Below are 22,392 nucleotides of genomic sequence, written 5' to 3' on the forward strand. Positions count from 1 at the left end.
CAAGAGGCTTGGAAAAAATTTAATGAGCTGGTAACACTCAACAGCGAGGACTAATCTAAAAACTGTTCCCACATCCTACTTAAAATATTTACAATATTGTTAATGATATATACATTGTCATCGTTGTCCCTTGTAGTCTATTTATAGATGAGTTCCTTAGGAATTATACCTGTTATATCTAGAAGATGAACAGCACAGTATTAGTGCAGTAGGCATTGCTGGGAATACTCTCTGTACTAGGTAAATTGCCAAAACCCACTGGACACTGGTCATCGAAGCCTGAGGTGACGGGTACACGAATCAAAGCACAATGCAAACTTGTCTGCCTTTGCAATGTTTTGATGTGCAAGGCAGTGGGGTAAGGATACTACACTGTGCAATCCATCCTATCTGAGAACAACAAACCACACGGCTCTGTGCGGCAGTACAGGGCATCTGTGATCACACAGACACTGACTTACACTGATCTGCATTTCCAACCACACCATTCACCCAAACTTCTCCACTGAACGCCTACAAACAGCATATATTGCTTACAAAGCAGCAATCCCACTGTGAAGAGCAGTTCATCAAGTAAAGCCTAATTTTATGACATTGTGGGGTTACACAACTTAGCAGCACCTCTTGGAAAAGGGTCATAGTTCAAGGAAGGGAGACCAATACAACTAACAATACTGGATTCATAGCTCTATGTCTTATTTCCAGTTAGCAGAATCGGATTTTTTCACACATTCCTTGATAGGGGATATCTTCACTTTTTTCCTGAAGCAAAACATTTTATCTGTATCACAGTGGGGCAGTATTACTTTTCACTGATATTTTTATGCACCTTCTGAACTCCCTTCTGCTACTATATTTCCCCTTTCTCAGAAAAAACTCAGGAAGTTCTCTCAAACCTATTTCTGCCAAAGAAATTGCAGAGTCAGCCACCAAGCTCAAAACAATTTAAGTACACTGATAGGAAAGTCACAGACAAACAGATAAAACCTGAGAATGCAAGTGAAAAAGTACTGGGCGAGTAGTGTCAGACCAATCCAATACTTAGTCAATGGTTTTTACACGATGAATAGAGAAAAGAAAACAAATTAATCTAATTTACTAGAAAATACTAAGCTTATAGATGATACAGTGTTCTGCATAATTTTAGAAAAATCACTGATTTCATGGTTTATTTTACAATAATTGGATTAGTCTACAAGTTAAGGCAAACATACTAATGCATCTGCTTTTCTTTTTAAATCATAGTTATAAAGGTTACACAAAGTTCTCCAAAATTTCTAAGAAATGTTCACAATTGAAAAAAAGATAAGTTTTTTGATATAGGTACATGGAAAAAAAAAACTAAGTGTATACAATGCCATTATAGTAACAATATTCAAATATCTAATGGTAATATTTAGGCCATTTGAACAATGTGCTTCAAATGGTGATCTTCAGAAATTACTTACAAAGGTAAATAAGATTGAAGCCGTATCATAGTATTCATAACATGAACATTATTATATTGGCTATTTTCACAAAACCCGAGCATTTGGTTTCTGAACAATGAAAGCATATAATGATTAAATAAACATGAATATGTATGTGTAACAAGTATTCTGTTCATATAGTCTGGAGCTACTTTCAGGTGTTTAATTCTTTTGAAAGAAGAAGCTTGTTTATGTGCACTTTGTCAGATGTTTTCTCCAGGGAACTGTAAATGCCTGTTTAAAGTCATGAAAACAAAATCCAGAGGAGGGCAGCCCTTGTTAGTGGGAGGACGGACCGTAGCTTATGTGTCACCATTTAACACTGCCAGGCAGCTCTGCAGAAGCTGTAAGTTACCCTGTAAAAATAAAGAAAAATATCACCACAGTTGTCTGCTTTCTTTTAAGCTTGTGACAGAACAGTATTTTTTAAATAGCAATGACACCACTAAACAATAGACAGGTTTTAAAACTTACAGAAAAATATGTGTAACTTTTGTATTAAAAGTTTTTTTGAATGTAGGAATATAGTGTCATGGAAATAAACACAGTCAATTTAAGATTCCAAAACAAGCACTTAATACCCTCTCATGTTTCTTCCTAGAGGTCTAGTCTGGATACAAAACCTATTCACAACTCTCTCAGCAATGAAATTGACAGTTGAAAGTTTAAAATATTTTATATAGCAGGACCACTGCTGTCTCTAGAATGAGATTCCCAAAGTGCAAATATTCATGTGTTACACTGAATTCAGTATTCATCAAAAATATTTAAAAATTCATACACTTTGATCTCCTTGTTTATAGCTGACAGCTTTGTTCAAGGAAGAGGCCTTGGTAGAAGACAGCAGACTGATTTACATGCTTAGCCAGGTGATTTAGCCATCAAATTGAGTTTACCCATTATAGCTGGAGCTACAGAAGTGATTATCAGAACATTAACTCATCTTAACTCTAAGCCAATCTCTAGCCTTCTTTCCAAACACGGTTTTTAATCTTACTTAAAACATTCTGGCTCTTCCATAAAAATATACAACTGATTTTCAGGTATCTGAATGAATTTAGAGAACTAAATTGTGAATTAAGCAAATGTGATTAACAAGCCAGAATTTACTTTGCAGGAAAAATATCCCAGCAAAACAACCCAGTATTAATACATGCATTAATTTATGCTTACATCACTTTAAAATACTAGTTATTCACCATTAAATACCTGTACTACATTTGTTCCCAAATCTGAAATCTCTACGTAAGAAAAAAAATATTGGGCTGTTGACAGTGTTAAGTGTAATTCCTATCAAATTCAGATAAAACGCAGAACAATGCAGTCTGAATGCCCAGTTATGAACATGGAAGAAACTGCTGACTTCCAAAAAAGATTTTTGGATCAAAAAATAAACAAATAAAGAAAACTTCAGACACACAAAAACATGTAAATATCTGTGATTTGTATCCCTTTCATAAACAGTCCATGGAAGTACTTAAGAATTTATAATTACTTTTTCAGTTAAAAGCACTCCAAGTGACTTGTGATAGATAAGCACAACATTCATTTCTCAGCCCCAAAAGGTCAATCATAATTCTATGCTCCCTTCAGGTTCTTATAATCCAGATTAAGCAATTAACTGATTTAAAGGCTTGAAAGCAGATTCCCAGTTATGCCTACTAAATCCTGCTCAGTCTTATCCAGAAGGCAGCAACTTCAGATACAGCTTCAACAGCTTTTTTGTCTCTTTTTGTCTATACTGGCAGAGGACAGTCACAAGCTACTTTTTAGAAGGCTTGTAATTCGGTGTCATGAACAAGTTTTATACAAGCAAGATACATGGGGACTTGGTGGCCCATCTTTGTGGTGTACAGGATTCATAAATTTAAGGTCTCTGTAACTGAAAAGCTGATTTTTGACTGTAATGAACTAAAGAATTGAAAGGAATACTTCAGTCTGAAGTCTTCAGTCTTCAATCTGAAGTACACGTATGAACTGCACACATACCTATAACTAAAATGTGACAATCTTTTGGCCATCTTATTACAGAAGCATGAAGTATATTTGTAATTTACAAACTATCATGTAGCACTCTTTAAAAAAAAAAAAAAAAAAAAGTTACCAAGACATCCGAGCTGGTTTTGGCTAGGGTACAGTTAATTTTCTTCTCAGTGGCTAATATGGGGATATGTTTTGGATTTGTGCTGAAAATGGTGTTAATAACAAGAGATGCCATCATTATTGAAAAGCTCTCACTCATTATTGAAGAGCTCTCACTCTGCCCTTTCTGCTTCTTGTACTGGCACGCTGGTAAAGTGGTGGGGGATGCATGGGAGCTGGGAGGGGACACAGCTAGGACAGCTCACCTCAAGTGACCAAAGGCATATTCCAGACCATATGACATCATGCTCAGGATATAAGGTGGGTGAAATAAGAAGGAAGAGGGGGGCATTCAGACTGTTGTCTTCTCAAGTCATTGTCACACATGATGGGGTCCTGCTCTCCTGGAGATGGCTGAACAGAGTCTGAATAGAGTCCTTGTTTAGCTTTGCTTGTGTGCACAGCTTTTGCTTTCCCTGTTAAACTGTCTTTTTACTCAATCCATGAGTTTTCTCACTTTTCTGAGTTTTAGTTGCCAGCTGAGGTTAAACTGTCACAACATCCTTTACACCTCAGTCATTTGCAGACTAAGCCAGCCAGTCTACTAAAATTTTCCAAATAGGCATGTAAGTTCACAAGAACCACCTTATTTAAATTATAATAAATGAAGGACAATAGAAGCTGTGAGCCATTACTCCTTGTGGCTGCAGTATCTGACATACTTGACTTACATCAGCACAGCTTGAGAAAACATTCAGATTCACAAAAGTGTTTCTTGCCAGCTCACACTCCTAAGCTGTAGATATTAAAATTATTGGCAGAACCACAGTGACAGAAACATCCTTTTCAGGAAAGAATTACTGACAAAACATTTCAGCAAATCCCTTAGCACTGCATTTTGCTTACTTCCTTCTTCTGTCAGTTCCAAACAGACATCTGTTGCTAGTAACACAAGAAAGTCTTTTTCCAAAAAACCCAGAGAGGCAAGAGTGTATGTATCAATATTTGTGGAAAATATATGTTTCTATTTATTTAAGTGAAGGAAATAGCTGTCTTAGTTACAATTGACATGTCAAAAGACTCTAAATGTACAGCCAAGGCTATGAATGCTCTAAGTATATGATTATAACCTTAGCAGTTTCACCAGCTGTCAAACCTCCCTTTCTGAACATGAAGTCCAACACAGGAATACCTCCAAATCCAACCACTTAAAATACTGAACAGTACACCAAATGCAGATTTTGCACCAAAACGGCCAAACACTAATTCAGATCTTATATTAGCTACAGCTGTTTTAAGTCATGAAGAAACACAGATCTAGCAAAACAGAAGCTAAGCACTACCTAGGAGGATAATCAGCCAGAATGGCCACAGAAAAAGAAACATCAATATGTTTAGAGTAGGTCACTGACCAATGATAATCTAAAGCTTCAGTTTGGCAGCTATTCTAAATAAATCTAGGGTACATGCTGCTGCTAAGGAGGCAGCTCTCTTTTACTGCCAGACCCTCCCAGCCAAAACTGTGTGTTTTGATACAAGGCATGTTGTGAAAACAAGACAAAGTAAAGCTTAGGAAAACCCAGAGCCTTCTTACTATGCAGCTGCACACATAATTGTGCCAGCATAAGGGAAAGGAAGAGTCATGCATCATCATCCTTCCTGGCAGCAGTCTGCCCTTTCATCAACTTAAAGCCAACTCAACCCACAGTCTGATTTTTAGCTTTTTCAAGAATCTTGAGTTGCAATTCAAAAGGATAAGAGGATATTAAGAATACTTCCAAGAAGTATGTTATAGGGAAGTAGTATGAATATAACTGGGCAGAGAGGATTTACTTAGAATTTGTATATACAGTGTCCCCAATTTACTGAGTTTATTTCCCTATGGCCCTCAAGTCTTTTTAGAGCTACAGGCAGGTATAGATCACAAAATGCAAGCTGTGCCTCAGAACCATCTCTCAATTCTTTGGTCACTCTCACTCTGACTTCTTCAGTGCAGCAACCTCTGTATTTTGGGGTTTGTGTTTTTCTTTCCACACAGAGCAAGTAACTCTAACAGGGAGTCAAGCAGCAGCCTTCATTGTGTCTGAATTCCTCCAAAAGAGCCTCTCAGGTGAGTTCAGCACCCACTGCTACATCGTATTTCACCTCCATGTTTTTTGTGTGAGGCAGCTCCAAGTCCAGAAGACACATGACTAGACTGATTCAGAAACAGATGCATCTGCATGGCATCTAGTCTGGAGGCATTCACTACTGAAAAAGAAAACCCATAACAGAATATTTCTAGCAAAAAGCTGCGGCAGTAGGCATCCATTATTCTCAAACCTCTTCCCTGCTTAACATTTTTGGTGGAAGCAAAAATAGACTCGGGTAACAGGTCATGTTGCAAAGTTTGTCACCACTGTTCTCCCCACCGGACTGACCAAGCAATTGCCACTTTGTTGCTACTAATATTTCACATGCCTGCCTTCAGTGAGTGCAAAAGCACAGAGACAGAGACTGCCAGCATCAGGCAAAGTGCCAAGAAGCTAGAAGCAGGGGGCTTTTAATCTGACTTAATTAGTTGACTGCCTACCTGAAAATCATTGCTTTTTTTTTATGCTTCTACTGGTCCTCTCCTGGCTGTACTTCAAGAGGAATTAGATGTCTAGAAACAGCCCAGCTTAGCCCAGGCAAAAACAGGGCTACCTTGTCCTTGAAATGGGAGCATTGTTCATGATTTGCATTTCAGTCATATTCCTCTAACATTCCCACATCAGGGCACAATATTACATTAAAAAAAAAAAAAAACCCAAGAAACAAGTCTTTTAATATCTTCTTTCTTCCTTTTATGGAACTAACCTAGAAAGACAAGGTAAGTCACACACAGATTATTCAAAGAAATGTGTGTTAAACATAAGCTGTAGCAACAAACTAAAGATAAAAATCTTCAAGTACTTCCAGGTATACTGAGGACACAGGAAGCACAAATCAAGTTGAAAGTCATAGAAATTAAGCATCTTCCCCCTGCATTCCACAGCTAATAGCTGTCAAAATTCAAGACAATATTACTCCAACATCGTGACTAGCATACTTAAAAGAAGTGACTCTTTAAGGATACTTTAGAAGACAGAGACATTGTCTAAGCATTCCACTTCAAGCCATGTGGAGACTTTAGCAAGAGTCAGTTGCAAGAGATGATGAGGAGCCAATGACTGAAGCAGGACAGAAGCAGTCCCTTACTAAAGCACAATATGGCAAATCAATAAAAACTGTTGCAAGACTGGACTATTTAAAGTAAGTACTGTTCATCTCAAAAAGGAGTCATGTGTTCCACACATTACTGATTGCTTTACCAGAAATACATATCTCATTAAGCTGAACTTATACCTACAAAGATCTCCTTTAAGAAGTCCCCCAAACAACCCTTTTTACAGTGCATTGGTTTTACAAGCAATGGGTTTAGCAGAATGAAGAATGACACCATCAACACTACTGAAGAGTGTGAACAGCAATACACATCTTAAAAAGTTGTTTCAACAGATATATTATGAGTTAATTCACAACTTCCTAACCAATACAGCTTCAGATTTGAAGAGAAATGCTGAAGAACTGATTTTTAAAAGAAAGCTGCCTCCACATATAAGATTGTTCAAATAAGAGACTGTTGTAGTCATCCATGAAATCAAATACATTATGAAATCTAAGGACAATACAGACCTCTTAAAGTTCTTTTCCCACAAAAAAAAATATTTTCCTGAAAAGGCTCTCTGCAACACGGCTCTTTTGTTAATGGTTTAGAGTTTAAAGGCAAAAAGGTTCAAAAAGCATACTCGTCATACCAGACAGGCCACTGTGACCTCATGCTTAATACCCTATACATCAAGTCCCAAAATCTGGTTAACAGGAGAAACCATTTCCTACCTCATAGTGAAATGGTGAGATGAAGTTTTAAAAATAGGTAAGTTTTCCAGTTCTGCAACTGTAAATATTGAACAGCCAAATGAACATAAAAATCAAGGCAAAATTGTCATCCAGGATATGAGTTTTCCAAAGGCACCTCAAGCATACCAATCTCTCAGAGACACTTCACCTATATTTCATTTTCTCTGTTAATAAAGAAAGTTCATCTTTCTGGACAATGCTTAACTTAAAATTCACCTTCCTGAATGTGAAGTGTGTGTCATACAACTGTAGCCATTTTGGTTAATCAAGCATATAATACTTAAAATCACTTGAAATACAGGCCAAAAAGGATCACAGTTACCTTAGCATGCTTTAATTCCAGTTCTGCTAGTTCCACCAGATTTTTTCTGAATGCTGCAACTCTTCTTGTCTTAAAGTCTATCAGTTCTACAGAAAATAAAAATGGACTCATTAACAATACTCCTGCTAGTGACCTCAGCTGTTAACAGACATTCCTTCAGGATGGAAGAAGTAAGGGGTGAGAGAAGGAAAAAAGAAAAACCTCACATTTAATCTCAGCACAGTCTGGACTCAAAAGTATTCCAAGACTCAGTTGGAAGAAAGCAAACCATCACTACAGTTCCTCACCTCTAGGTAACCTTTTGTGGACACAAAGCTCTTTTGAAAAAAGACTGCCAAGTGGATGCTTTTAACATTTATTTCTCTTATTCCATCTGCACTGTTCTTTCAAGGCTGATACTTGAAAGTCCTCATGGAATATACTGGGCTAAAACTAAGATGAACAATAGTATGCCTTCTGCATATACCTTTGTGGCTAACAGGATCACTCATTCTCCATTGTCTTATAGAAATCATTAACCAGATTTACAGGCTCAAACAACTCTTCAATGATAAAAAGAGGAGGGCATGGTGTTTAAACCTTGAACAGAGCTGACACAAATGATGAGTCAGATACCTACTAACTCACTGAAGTATTAACCTAAAAAAGACAGTAAGTTTCCAGAAGAAAAGCAACATGTAAATAAGGTTCCTTTTCTCTATTAACTCTGTAATTCTATGAAATCTCATTTCATTATCTCCCTTCTCCAATGCATTATCATTTGACAGACTGGTGCCTTCAATGAAGAAAGCATAAAACCAAAAGGGGATTTTTGACAAAACTAAAAATATTTGTCTGCTATTACTGCTAACAGTTATCATTTTGTATCCTAGCTTATGTATGTCAAAAAAAAGCTTAACAAGTAATTTGCACCTGGACTTTGCTCTACCTATCAGAGCTATGAGAAGCAATAAATAAATAAATAAATGAAAATTAAAATATAATATAAATATAATATTCCTGCTTAGGAAACAGTACAAAAATATATTCCCATTAATTACATCAATTCTCATTAATAACATACTAAAATATGTTAATTTTCAAGAAGTAACATATGATCAAAGACCACCCAAATACCTTGTTTTGCTGATTCAGAAATTTTCTCAAATTTCTGACAGCATATTTGCTGAGTAGTTTCAGCTTGCAGCACATCTTTATTTTTTGCTCTTGCTTTATCCAATGCCTTATTAGCATTTTCATAATCCACTAGTGACCTAGATCTTCTATATAGGAGATCCTATTAAAAAAACAAAGGTTGTATGGAGTTTATAAGACTCTACCCAAGAATTTTATTGTATTCCAAGTAATTGAAAAAATAAAATTAATTTTAGTCCTTCTTGCTGTATTTTAGTTCTTGCTAGATTATTTGCATTCACTTTACTTCATCCTGTAAGTCACAGGAATGTCCATACTAGATCAGATCCACAACATAACAGTGTTTGGTCTCCGTCTCGTCTGACAGAGGCTGGTAACAGATGGCTTAGATCAAACTCCAAAAAACCAGAGAAGGCAAACCATGGGAAAATTCACAGCTTCTCAGATTAGAAACAAACAACATTTAGATTATGTATCTGAAATACACACAGAGTCCAAAAAACAGTAGTAACATTTTTTGTGCACCAGTTTGTGATCTTCTGACTACAGACATTTTCTGTCATATGCTTGCTCATTCTGTAATGTTATTTAATCATGTCATACCAAACAACAAGTAAGAATGAAATTTTCTGTAAGCACAAAATATCAAATTTAGCCCATGTGTTTTTTATCAGCACTAGTAGATTATATGGAAAATATTTTAATATTTTAAATAATGCAGAATTGCTTGCAATTGCAAGCACAAACACACTGCAAACACACAGATAGCCCTTCCACTGTTTCTCATTACTGCATGATTTGGCCTTAAGTGGCTCACTCAGTTCCACTGAGTCCCACATCAACAATTGCTTTGCTACTCCTTATACTCATAGGTTTTACAGCTAAGGCAAAATTACAGGCTAGAGATGGCAGCATTTTAATCTATCTATATTGTGAGTTGATGATCCCATATCACTTTCTCTTTTTTTTTTTATGTTAAAAAACAACAATTTCACTGAACAAAAATCCATAAATTCACCTTAGCAGCTTGAGATTCCCTAAGGTAATATTTCAGAAGATCAGAAAGTTTAAGATCTTCATCAGCAGATACCCGAGCCTCTATTTTCTGGGAAAACAAAACAAAACAACACCATGAAACAAAAAACAATAAGCAAAAGGATCAACTTAAAAATATTCAGACTTTGGGTATTCATTGTACGATACAAATTCAATGTAAAATACACAACAGATGGTCTTTTTCAAAAACCAAGATCAGGCATTAATGACAGCATACTTAAACATGCAAAATGAGAGGCAGTATCAGGATTTTGTATTAAAATATAAGGAATAAGCTGCTCTGCAAGCAGTAACATATTAAAAACTGCTTTTTTTTCCCAATAGCAATTATATTTATTGTATGCTAGAAAAAATTGGAGAAACAAACTAATATTAAGAGTTGCACAAGCAGTTTTATGTTGTTGAAATCAAAGGAAAACAAATTTTTAAGGCACCTTTGCAGACTAACTGTGTAACTAAAAAAACAATAAACTAATTTACTTGCATTAGAAACAGATTAGAAATAAAATCTGCAAGTGTATTTTTCAAACTCTAATTAAAAAAAAATAATTTCTGAAATGCAATGTTTTAAGTCAAAGCAAGTAATTCTGTTAATTTTCTTTGAAGTATTTGTTTATGCAAATACATTTGTCAGATTAGGAAATGCACACATTTTTCAGCTGGAAGTTTTCCTATACAGCATTCATCTTCTCTCTACCAGAACAAGCAAGTAAGGCAAAAGAGAAGATATTTGAAAAACTGGTTACAAGCTAAAGCAACATTACTTTTGAGTCAAGTAATTGCAGAAACAGATCTTGGCTCCAGAAAAAAGCAGCATGACCACTTTTTTTTTTTTTTTTAAGGATTCAATTTCTTCATTTCTTTTATCCATAAAAAGTTCTGTGATTCCTTCCATGAGGAAGGTGTCTATGCATTTTAGAGGAACAGCAGCTTTACAAGGGTATTACAAAGACTGCCTAGAAATGTTTAGTCAACTGAAGAGTCCTAAGGTTCATTTTACAAAACACGACTGAAATCTTACACTTTCTCATTCCATACTACACATTGCTTAAACACTCCATCTAGAAGGACCCATATCAATCCACATCTTAATGCCTTGTTGACACATGAACTCCATTTCATAGTACATACCCTTGTTTTGTCAAATAACTCTGACACCTTCAGAAAAAACCTGTGCAAAGGAAACAGCTCACATTACAACATTGTTTTGAACAAACCAATTACTTTCTAGAACTCACACTATAGTTTGTGTCTGGCAATAAAGACTGCAAAGGCATTGCTTACAATAACAATTCACAAAACTCAGAGAACGTACTAGGTTCAAACTTCAAATGTGTGGAACTGTGCATTATAAGAAAGGCAAAGGACAAACAAAGCACAACAGATGGTTATTTTTAAGTAAAGAATAATTGCTCAGCTCCTCCAGGTTTCTTTATCTTTATCTCAAGGATTTTTCTGTGAATTAAACCCTAAACACCAGCACCCTGGTCAATGGTCTTACACAATTATCAAGTGTCCTTTACACAAATTTGAATGTCCTTTTCTTCACACAGTAAACACAACATATGTCCTACTTGGAATTCAGGGATGCTGAGCAAGACTGTGGCAACATCTCCAGTTCAGGAGATCATACAAGGGTTGAGTCTTACAGCAGATTGAATTACAGTCAAATTATACCATTTTGACAGACTATAGATGTGATTTCTGACATACTCTAACAGACTACAACAAGTATCAATACTGTCATCAAAGCATCTGGTATGTAAGTTATCATCACATTTGGAAGTATTATCACTGCAATTCAGTGATTTGTAACTTCAGCATTTGTAACTTTTATTTGAATGGTGAAAGAACTGTGGGGTTTTTTCCTTATTCAACAAGAACTTTTCCATCTCAACTGTGCAATTTTCTACAGACTGTAGAAATTAGTATTTTTTTACAGATTACTATTAAAACAAAAGTGTTCAACGCAGCCTGCTAAATAAATTAAGTATTAGAAAATAAAATGTCTTAATGTGAAACAGGTGTAATAAATTCTGCTTTTCTTCTAACAAGAGCTACCAATCTCAGCAGGTCACCATTAAGACTGCTACAAATTACCCCATAGGTTATAAACAGTATCTTACTTGCAGATATCTGTGGAGTCCTGTGTTCCTAACGCATATAATGAAGAACCAATTCTATTATAGTCATCAGCCACATCTAGAAAAACAAACAAGCACTTGTTTTAATACCTCATTCCTCTTCTTTCTAAAAATTTTGAAATTCCTTTCTTCAAAAATAGGTATTTTTCTAAAAGGGCATGCTTTAACACAAAAGTAGAAATAAAATTGTGATCACATCACTAAATAAGAAGGATAACTTCATACAATAAAAACAGTGCTTTCACCAAACTGAGCAGTCTGTCATTTACCTAGGAGTATTTTATGCAATTAGAACCTGCTAGGTGAATTTATTGTGCAATTTGTTTAAGTTTTGTTTTGGTGGAATATGTACAGACTAAATGGTTGAAGTCTGCATTTAAATTTTATTTTAAAACTGTTTGGAAAAATAAAATCAGAGTTTAACAGCAACAAAAACTCTGTGCTTGAAAGAAGTTAATTTAATTAAACCCTAAACTACCAAAAATACAGCACTATATGCACAACACATTTTCTAGCACATCTCCATTTTTAGGAAACCCTTACCTCTTCAACAAGTAGTCACTGGTTAAAGTAGCATTAGTGTTAAACCACTTTAAACAATGAAATTAGAAGCAATATTTGTAAGAAGGCTGCATAATTTGACTAGTGAGATATGGCTATTTAATCAACATAAAAAATACATCTTTGCACACAGAGCTTTTTCAAAAAGCTTCAAGTATTTACTCAGATCCAAGCAATGAACAGGAAAATGCATTTGTTTGTTATTTCTGAAGTTTATATGCCTTTAAGCAGAATTTTTTTTAATAACACAATCTTAACAGATTGAGTGGGTCAACTTCCACATAATTCATTACTCCATACATCATCAGTGCTGTTGGTTACAGTGAAGAATGATATTAGGAAGCAATTAATCTCCCTTCTATTCCTCCCACTTCAGCATCAAAATGGATTTTCTACTGGAAATAGCAAGTCAGTGTCTTCACAAGCCCTGCAGCTCTCTGTTGATCATGTATCCACAAACTACAGATTGCCCATTTCCAAAACAGGTTTCCCAGGTCACTGCTCTACTCTAGCCAGAATTTGAAAAAGTGCCATTTGTCCCAATTCACAGTTTGGCAGTAATCACTGTAGTGATTTGAGCCTGGAAACCAATGAAGCTTTGTCATGAGTTCGATCAATCCCTTTCCATCAGATCCTCTACAACCTCATTTCAAAGCATTTTCCTGGTTCCACGACCAATATAAAAGCCTTTCTCACTCTGTAAATAAATCTTTGGACTTCATTACTATGAATGAAGTTCAGTTCTCATTTTAAGAAAGCAACCAACACCACCAGAAACCACTTCAGGTGGGAACTGAATGCAGACACAGGGCCCCTTAGCTCATGGAGCCATAACTGACTCTTTCCATTTCCTAGCATAGATACATAAAACTACAAAAAACTCAGTGTTCATACAACAGCAAGAGAAGCATTGGAAGAACCCAAAAAATTCTTGATTTAACATCTCATCCAATATCCATTTTAGAGCTCTTATCAATGGAGATACACAAAAGGTTTGTGACCTGGTTCTGTATGAACTATATTACTATAGATGGCAAAGACAGTATTTGTAAATCAGACCCAAACTTCAAAGAAGTAGACAGAATCTGGAAGATCAATTTTGATTTATCTAGGCAGAAAAACTTAAAATCAGAGGCAACACAGGTCAATTTTTTCTGAGCTTATCAAAACACAGTAATCCTGAATCAAACACAAAAGTCCTACCCAAAGATTTTTCAATTTTTTCAAATAAATGAACTGCACTTCAGAAGACCATCTAGAGCTTTCAGAAATCACATTAGCTAGAACTCAGCTTACAAACACATATCAATAGGCAAGTTGTAAATCTTGTCTCAGTAAGAAAAGGGGTCCTGCAAACCAGGCTACTGAATGTACACATTTCAGTTCCACTCTAAATGGCTAAAAAATGGAAACCTATTCTAGAACTACTGGCCCAAACAGGAGTTTGCTACAAGCAAAGATAACTTTTTTAGCAAGGTCATGCAATGCCCAGTTTGCCAAGAGATTGCAGTCAGTGGAATCAACCATATCCAACCAAGAACAACTTGCACTAGGAGCAAAATCACGTGTACTGCCATATTGCCCACCTCTACATCTGAATGACTAAGACTTCAAAAAAATATTAATACTTGAAGCACATTTCTTTTTAAGCAGACAGCATGAAGAATCAACATATCCTCAGTGTTGCACCAGGCTGTTCTCATTCCATCTAGTTTACTGCACAAAGCCCAAACTTAGAAAGTCAGACTGAACTTCTTTAGACTCTGAAGGCTACACTTGGAGAAATGAATTCACTTTTCATATTCAAAAAGAAAACTAAAAATTACTTCTTTTCACTAACAACTTCTGTACACTTTAACCAGTACTATTTTCTGGAATAAAAACTCACTTTTATGTGATCTTGTCATTTTATCAGATTTGGCAGAGGCATCTTTGACTCGGTTGTGATATTCTACAAGGAATGTTCTCTCATGTTCAAAGAAGTCATCCACATCCTACAAAAAAAGGGAACAATTAAAAAAAACCCCAGTATTTCACCCACTCTCTACAGAACAATTGCAGAGTAAATTTTCACATTTCACTGCTGCTGTGACATGAAATGCATCTGTTTTTATTGTCTAAAACATCATTTATATGAACTGATTTCTTCTCCATTTATATAATGATCTTAAGTTTTATTAAGAATTTAGTAAGAATTAAGAATTTGCAACAAGCATCCTAAAGATCTATATAACTAGACATGAAGGAACAGCAAAGGGTCAGCAATATTGACAGAAAAATAAAATACATGCAATCCACCTAGGGGAGAAGAGATGAAAGTCACCCAGTAGCACAGAGGCTGTGGTCTCAGACAAGATGATTTGAACTCCTAGTTCAGAACACTGATCTTAATGACAGACTTCTTTCCATGTGGTGAACACAGGTAAATGTTAATATTGTTAGATGATAATTTGAGATTATTGGTTTTTATTTTTAAAAACTCTCTAAAATAACAGATGCTCAACACCATAGAATAGCCTACAACATAGGCTTTGAACAATGTTCTTATGGAACTGGAAGTTATTTGGACTTTATATTTTTCTCCAAGTCATAATTAATCCATGGTTATATTCACTTTCCAGCAGTTTCAAAAAACCAAGGCTTTAAACCTAAAAACTTTGGTAAAAATTGCTACCAAATGGAAGGTTACCACTAGAAAGAGAAGAGATTAAAAATCATCCTCTGCAGAATTTCTGCTTGCTGTAAAAATGATCTTGCAGCTTTTGAAAAAGTAAAAATTAAATTGAATTTTCATTACTTTCTTTTTTTCCTCAGTTACATTCTTATATCTACTGGGAAAAATCATATAAAAAAATCTGGCTATGTTAAGCAGTAATCACCTTTACTCCTGAAACAATGACACCATCTGCTGATTTAACCATATTTTTGAAGAAGTCTTCAAGTTTCTCTTTCTTATTTTTCCCACGAACACTCAACTGAAAAACAAATTAATTTATCAAGTTAATTCATTTTCTGAAGGCAATACAAGCTTTACAAAAAATTTAATAGAACTACATACCCCTAGTTGCCACAACTAAAACAGTTTTCCTGTTCTCTGTTTATTCTTATACTCTGCGCCAATGGGGACAGGACACTTTGCAACCAGAATGAGGACTACCTCATTTACTAGATTGCTTATCACCTAAAATACCATTCTAGGGAAAAGAAAAAAAAAACAGCAACATTCTAGCACCTGCAGATAGTACCAAATGCACAGAGTTTACATTTCAGTTATCAATAACATAGTATTTACCATGCACAGTGTAGGTGAGTTAATGTAACAGTTGAGTCAATATAACCATGTTTCACTGGTGAATGGAAGATCTTTGAGTTTCAGAGGATAATGCTGGTTTAAGTCTCCTCACACACTTCCTGCCCATCTAACTTCAGTCAGTTTAGGTAAACTGAGTGCCTGAACCTGTAGGCATTTCTACATCAAGCAACAGAGGAACCACTGTAACATACTTTGAATTAAGTATGGATGCAGTATGTAACCAGTCTTTGTAATAATTTCTTCCACTCAATGTTCATTCCTGCAATTTTAAAAAGTAACTGAAACTGTTTGCAGAATAGGAGCAACCACAGTCTCCAACACCAAAGGGTTATGAATCCAAGAGTACTCTCCATTATCTCAATTCAGTATGTTACATGTGGATAGCCATACTAGTCCAATACTCAGAAAAAAATTAACCACATTTTCACTATCATTAACAAAAAGGTTTTACCTATTAGAACATTTCATCAGAAGTTCTCTCTAGTTTTGTTAGCAACAGAATTTATACCACAGCTCTAAATCCTAAAAATTAGTTTTCCATTTCGTTGCATCATTCTTCCCCACAGTAAAAAGAAAAAAAAATAAAAAAGAGAAAAAAAATTTCAAAGAGTAGAAAACTATACTGTCAAGTGAAATCACCACCCAAAGCTTTTTAATCCAAAATATACTGGCTTTCCAGTAATATTTTTGATGCTGAGGTTAGAGAACATAGTGCCTTTGGCTCCCCAGGTAACAGAAAATGAACTCCTACAGATTAAATTAATTTCCAACTTTTTCAGTACAAATATGTCTGGCATGAAGGAATTGATGTAATTTTCTCCAGGAGGTAATTCCCTCTTAATCAATTTTCCACCCTACCATAAAAGTACATCTTGATTTCTATCACCAGCAATTCAGTTTTCAATACTCACATCCTGATTATATTCCAAGAATACATGGAAATTTAAGTCCTTTCTCAAAATAGGATGTGCTGCCACACGACACAAAAACACTTCATGCATTGCAACTGTCTTCTTGAATATTGCCAAATATTCACTAAAAACAAGAAATAAGACAGACATAAGAATTTCATATGAAAGAATTAAGTTTGAGATAAAACTAGTGAGCATCTTTAAGAGATCCTCAGTAAGGGTACAAAATTACAAGCTGATATAATGGAGTTTATCACTCCAATGCTTGATACAGACATAAATAAATAGTGCAATGTTAATACTAGGGAGAAATTTGAAGCCCAAACACATTACAGAGAGATCTTTAATAAAGAGTCAACAAATACACTCTAATTTTTATGGTTAGCTAACACACACTGGTTTGCTGAAAGTGTAACCTCATTTCATTGTCCTTTCCCCAGCACCCCAAAAATCAAGAAATTGAGGTACAGACTACAGATCCTTGCCATTGTGTATTGATGTGCAAATTCCTTCCTCCCCATCTCCATCCCCTTTCCCATTTGCACCCTCCTTACTTGTTTATATGTTCATGTAGTTTTGTTAGCTGCTTAGACAGCTTTTTATTTCATGTTAAAGCACCTAGCTTTTTTGAGCCAAAGCTTACACTGTTGTCTTGCTTCATAGTGGTTCTAGAAGTGAAATTAAGAGCTGCAGCTGGCAGGTACAACAAAATACCACATTTAACCATAACAATCACATAGCTGTACAGTTCAGCCAACTCAACTTCAAATCAATTACTTGCAATTTAATTAAGAGGAAGGCACTCTTACAAATACAAGTTTGCTAGAATTCATTGTGCTTTGCAAATTCAATGAGTAAGATGCAACTCATCTAAAAATGAGGAAAGGGCTCTTTTTCCCATTCTGAGGTCAAACAGTGAAATTATAATCAGTGCTTTTCCTTCCACTGTGTGCAAGGAGGTTAAGATTTACATACCAGCAAACCAGCAGGGCCAGTGTTGGGAGATGTTTGATCTCAGTGAGAGTAGTAGTCATTCAGTGAAGACAAAAAAGGAGGATGCAGAGGATGGAGGTGGCAGTAGAAGAAACCCAAAGTTTCTGTGTTATCCAACCCCTAACCAGACCACAAGAGAATCATGATCAGGGCCGCTGGAAAACCAGATTCTTTAAAATCTATAGTGTTCTGCTAATTTCCAGTTTTCTGCATATGAAGTGTATATCTACTCTGCTATAAATGATGTGGTACATATCACTAATACAGAGCTTTTTAAGACATTTGCTCACAGCAGCTGAAGTTCGGAGAGAAAGCCGCAGTTCTAAGAGTTCTATGTACTTTTCTTGCCAATTCAGAGCTCTTGATAGAAGCAGTCTAGAAGCAGCGTAAATATACACTTGAAAACTGAAACCAATGACAGGAAAAAGATCAAAGAAGTGAGTGCATGATAAAGAAAATGGACGAAGCAAGGAGAAACTTCACTGTGTAAACTCAATATGGAACAAGAAGCTTCAGAGTAGTTGTTTCAACATAAATTCATAGTAAGGGAAAATAGTATTTTCAGGAAGTATATTCTCCTTGTGCAAAATTTTTAAAAAAGAAAGAGTGTCAAAAAAGGAATTTTCTAGTAATCTTCAACAAAAGGTTGGCATCTATGTTTACAGTACCAACCACATGCAGAACTCCCTACTCCCAGCCACTGCGTGTATAACCTTAAAGTCTAATTATACTCATAAAATGTGGAACACCAGAACTAAAAAAGTTGGAGGTTATCTCCTCCCTTTGCAGATATTCTGTGAAAAAAGAGGATACTTTCTTTATTCTAAAAGAATGCTCAAGAACAAGCTGATTTATTTCCTGTTTCACAAGATCTTCCATGAAATTATTTCTGCAAGTTTCCTAATGGCACTGATCATGATCACAATGATTAACCTTGGTTATATAGCAACTGGATTCTCAAGTTTGTGCTTCACAGGGAACCATTACAGTGAAATCAGAAACACAGGACAGCAAACAGCATTAAAAGTTTTGGAAAACAAATAAATTAATAAAGTAGTAATCAAATCTACATACGCTTCCAGTTCTTGTTTCATCTTGGTGAATTCTTCTTTAGTCATTGATCCTTCCCCTTCTCCAAGTTTCTGCAGTTTCTCCCTGGAGGCATCAAAGTCAGGCCTGGGTGGTGCTGGTGGAATCTGGAATTGAATCCAATTTTTTTTAAGTTCTCATTTTCTCAGTAAAGCAACACCCATTCACAGTACAGGAACTGTAGACTGCCTGCAGCTTTTTAATGGATGTTTCTCTCTTTCATCATTCATTACAGCATTTTTGGATAAAGTCTCTCATTCATGAGTTATACATGCTACATTACTATACCAATTTCAGTCAAGTGTCCTTGAAGATTATTAAAGTATTAACTAATGGCTTCAGTTTAATTACAACAGAAACCAAATAATATTTCATTTCCCATGACAATGACTTAAAACTTGAAATAATTATTTTTTAATTAGTTTTGGTTTAACTTATTTGGTAAGGATTATTTCTTGTTTAAAGAAAAAAGAAAGAATTCCACAATTGCTTTCACACCATCCATTCCTAACTCCCCAAAACTTGAAACCAAGAAAACCACTCCCTATTGTTTGCAGGCACTAGCTCTTCCATGCAGCACTGCTGACATTAAAGACATATGTGTTGAAATAACAAAGCCCCCAGTCAACAAGGCTCTAGGATGATTTTATAATACAGTATATTAACTGAAAGAGAAAACATCAGAGTCAAACTAAAACTGAATTGGTGCCAGGAAAGGAACACAGAAGTAACTATGTTTCTATTTTAGTTTACTGATATGGCCCATTACATTAACACATTACAAGAAGAGGAAAAATCCAGTATACTGACAGTCAATCATGTGAAACTAGTTGTTACTACACTGAAGGTCTAGTCACTTTAAATAGCTTTTCTAAAAAAAAAAACAGCTCAAGAATGGTATGACCATCACAGATTATACTCATTATATAGTACCCACTAATCAATTAGATGTACCTGTTTACCCTCTGAACCAGCAAACAGCTCCCAAACACAAAACTTTTCATATCAAGATGAAAAATATTCCTATTTGTAATTAACATATGAAAAGCAGCACTATTTTTAATATGAGTACCATACAGTGCCTGTTTTGAGATCTCTGTTCCTGGAAGGCCTGAAATTAACTTCAAACTGTAAGTTATTCATATTGAGGTTCCCTGTAGTTCTACATGGTATTTAAATTGTTTTTTCCTTCCTCTTACTTATGGAAAAATGATTCTGATCTTTATAATGAGAACTCAAAAAGTCCAACTGCTTCACTCAGCCATTCCAGCTAAAACAAAGGCAACATGGAACTTGTAACTAAGTTAAACATTAGCTTGCAAAAACAATACCACCAAGTTATACAGCTCAATTCCCTCCCACACTATTAACACAGTGGCATAAAAATATACTTGGGAGACAAAATACTCATTTCTTAGGAGTAAAGGGCAAGAAAGTATGACAGCTACTGTAGCTTTCTTCCAAGCTTGCTTCAACCACTAATTTTGTGTAATTGCATAAAATCAAGTATTAAAGAAGTTGATCTGATTTTATAAGGAATGGACACCTGCTGTTTCCACTGAATTTAAAAGCAGTCTCAAGTAGTTTTTATCCAGCCCACAGAAAATGGCACACACAAACCAGAAAAATACCAGTACTTACAATATAGCCAGCATAGTCCTCATTCTCAACAAAAGAATCATGAAGCCAAATAAACTCTTCATGTTGCCGGACAACAGAAAATTCGTTTTGTTTGAAATTTGGTAAGGAACTCTAAAAGGGTAAAAGGAGGTAGAATTATTGGTGGGGGGAAGGTAGTAGGGAGGAAGAAAATCTCAACAAAAGACCACAAGGTTTTTCATTACTGCATAAGAAAAAAACTTGAGGGAACAACAAAAACGTCCCCAAATATTCATACCGTAGTAATTACCCTCATCTTAATTAATGTAGCAATCAATTGACATGGGTTGCCATACGAGGTTGTAGAGTGTCTGCTCTCATAGACAATTTAATCCTGGAGTTCTATTTAGTATCTTTATTGGTTATCTGGATGAGGGGGCCAAGTGCCCCTTAGTCAGTTTGTAGGTAACACCAAGCTGGGTGGACATGCTGATCAGCCAGAGGGCAGAAAAGATCTGGAGGGATCTGGACCAGCTGGATCCATGGGCTAAGGCAATTGTAGGAGGTTCAACAAGGTGAGAAGCTGGGTCTGCACTTGGGTCACAACCCCTGGCAGTGCTACAAGCTGGGGGCAGAGCATCTAGAAAGCTGCCCAAAGGAAAAGAACCTGGTTAACAGTGGCTGGACATGAACCAGTGTGTGCCCAGGTGGCCAAGAAGGCCACTGGCATCCTGACTTGTATCAGAAATAACACGGCCAGCAGGACCAGCTCCTCTGCACTGGACACTGGAAGCCACAGCTCGAGTCCTGTGTCCAGTTGTGGGCCCCTCATGACAGGAAAGACACTGAGGTGCTGGAGTGTGTCCAGAGAAGGGCAACAGTGCTGGTGATAGAGCACATGGCTGATGAGGAGTGGCTGAGGGAGCTGGAGGTGTTCAGTCTGGAGAAAAATCAGGGGTTGACCTTATCACTCTCACAAGTATCTGATATGAGACCATAGCCAGCAGAGGTTGGTCTCCTCTCACAAATAACAGGTGACAGGACAAGAGGAAATGGCCTCAAGTTGCATCAGGGGAGGTTTAGATTGGATATAAAAAAAAATTATTCACCAAAAATACGGCCAAGTTTTAGAAGGGGCTGCCCAGGGAAATGCTTGAGCAACCATCCCTGAAGGTATTTAAAACACATGTGGATGTGGCACTTAGGGACATGGTTTAACAGGAGACTCAGCAGTGCTGGATTAATGGTTGGACTCAATCTTAGAGGTCTTTTAAGTGATTCTGTGATTCTGCAACTGAAACACAAATGGACAAATCCTGAGCAATGTGCTCCTGTGCAGTCCAATTTAATGGTGAGAGTGAGGGAGGATATAGGATTAATGATGTCCAGATATTTTATTCAACTTCAATTATTCTGTCTCTCTGCAATCAATAAACATTTAAATCTAAAAAAAAAGCCATAAACGACTGCAATCAAAAATGATCCCTAAATGTAATACAATCACAAAATATGCTTTTAGAATCTGAAACTATAGTAAGATTGAATCAAATTTTAAAAACTATACATACATGTATATTACAGATTCTACCTGATTGAATCGAATTTTTAAAACTATACATACATGTATATTACAGATTCTACCTGAAAATAGGCTAATTAATAGGCATGGGAATGGCATGACAACACATCATTACAAAAAAATGAACATCACTTTCTTCTAAACAGCATTTTAACTCAGTCATCTTTTACTTATGCACTGCAGCTAAGTAATCCCATAAATATGGGATAGTTCTACTTT

At 35.9% G+C, this 22,392-nt stretch overlaps 1 protein-coding gene across 1 annotated transcript in view; it reads right to left on the bottom strand.

Annotated features, from left to right (window-relative positions):
* Nucleotides 1-3: 3 nt before the first annotated feature.
* Nucleotides 4-22,392, bottom strand: part of SNX6 (sorting nexin 6) — a 28,360-nt gene continuing 5,971 nt past the window's right edge. The window contains exons 4-14 of the mRNA XM_079310235.1: nt 20,637-20,747; nt 18,981-19,102; nt 16,914-17,037; nt 15,569-15,664; nt 14,578-14,683; nt 12,111-12,186; nt 11,116-11,155; nt 9,947-10,033; nt 8,911-9,070; nt 7,795-7,880; nt 4-1,825 (exon numbers count right to left, since the gene is read on the bottom strand). Coding sequence (XP_079166361.1) covers nt 1,772-1,825; nt 7,795-7,880; nt 8,911-9,070; nt 9,947-10,033; nt 11,116-11,155; nt 12,111-12,186; nt 14,578-14,683; nt 15,569-15,664; nt 16,914-17,037; nt 18,981-19,102; nt 20,637-20,747 — 1,062 coding nt within the window. The 3' untranslated portion in view covers nt 4-1,771. The remainder of the gene's footprint in view (nt 1,826-7,794; nt 7,881-8,910; nt 9,071-9,946; nt 10,034-11,115; nt 11,156-12,110; nt 12,187-14,577; nt 14,684-15,568; nt 15,665-16,913; nt 17,038-18,980; nt 19,103-20,636; nt 20,748-22,392) is intronic.

This window comes from Erithacus rubecula (assembly GCF_903797595.1).
Source record: "Erithacus rubecula genome assembly, chromosome: 6".
Taxonomy (NCBI): domain Eukaryota; kingdom Metazoa; phylum Chordata; class Aves; order Passeriformes; family Muscicapidae; genus Erithacus; species Erithacus rubecula.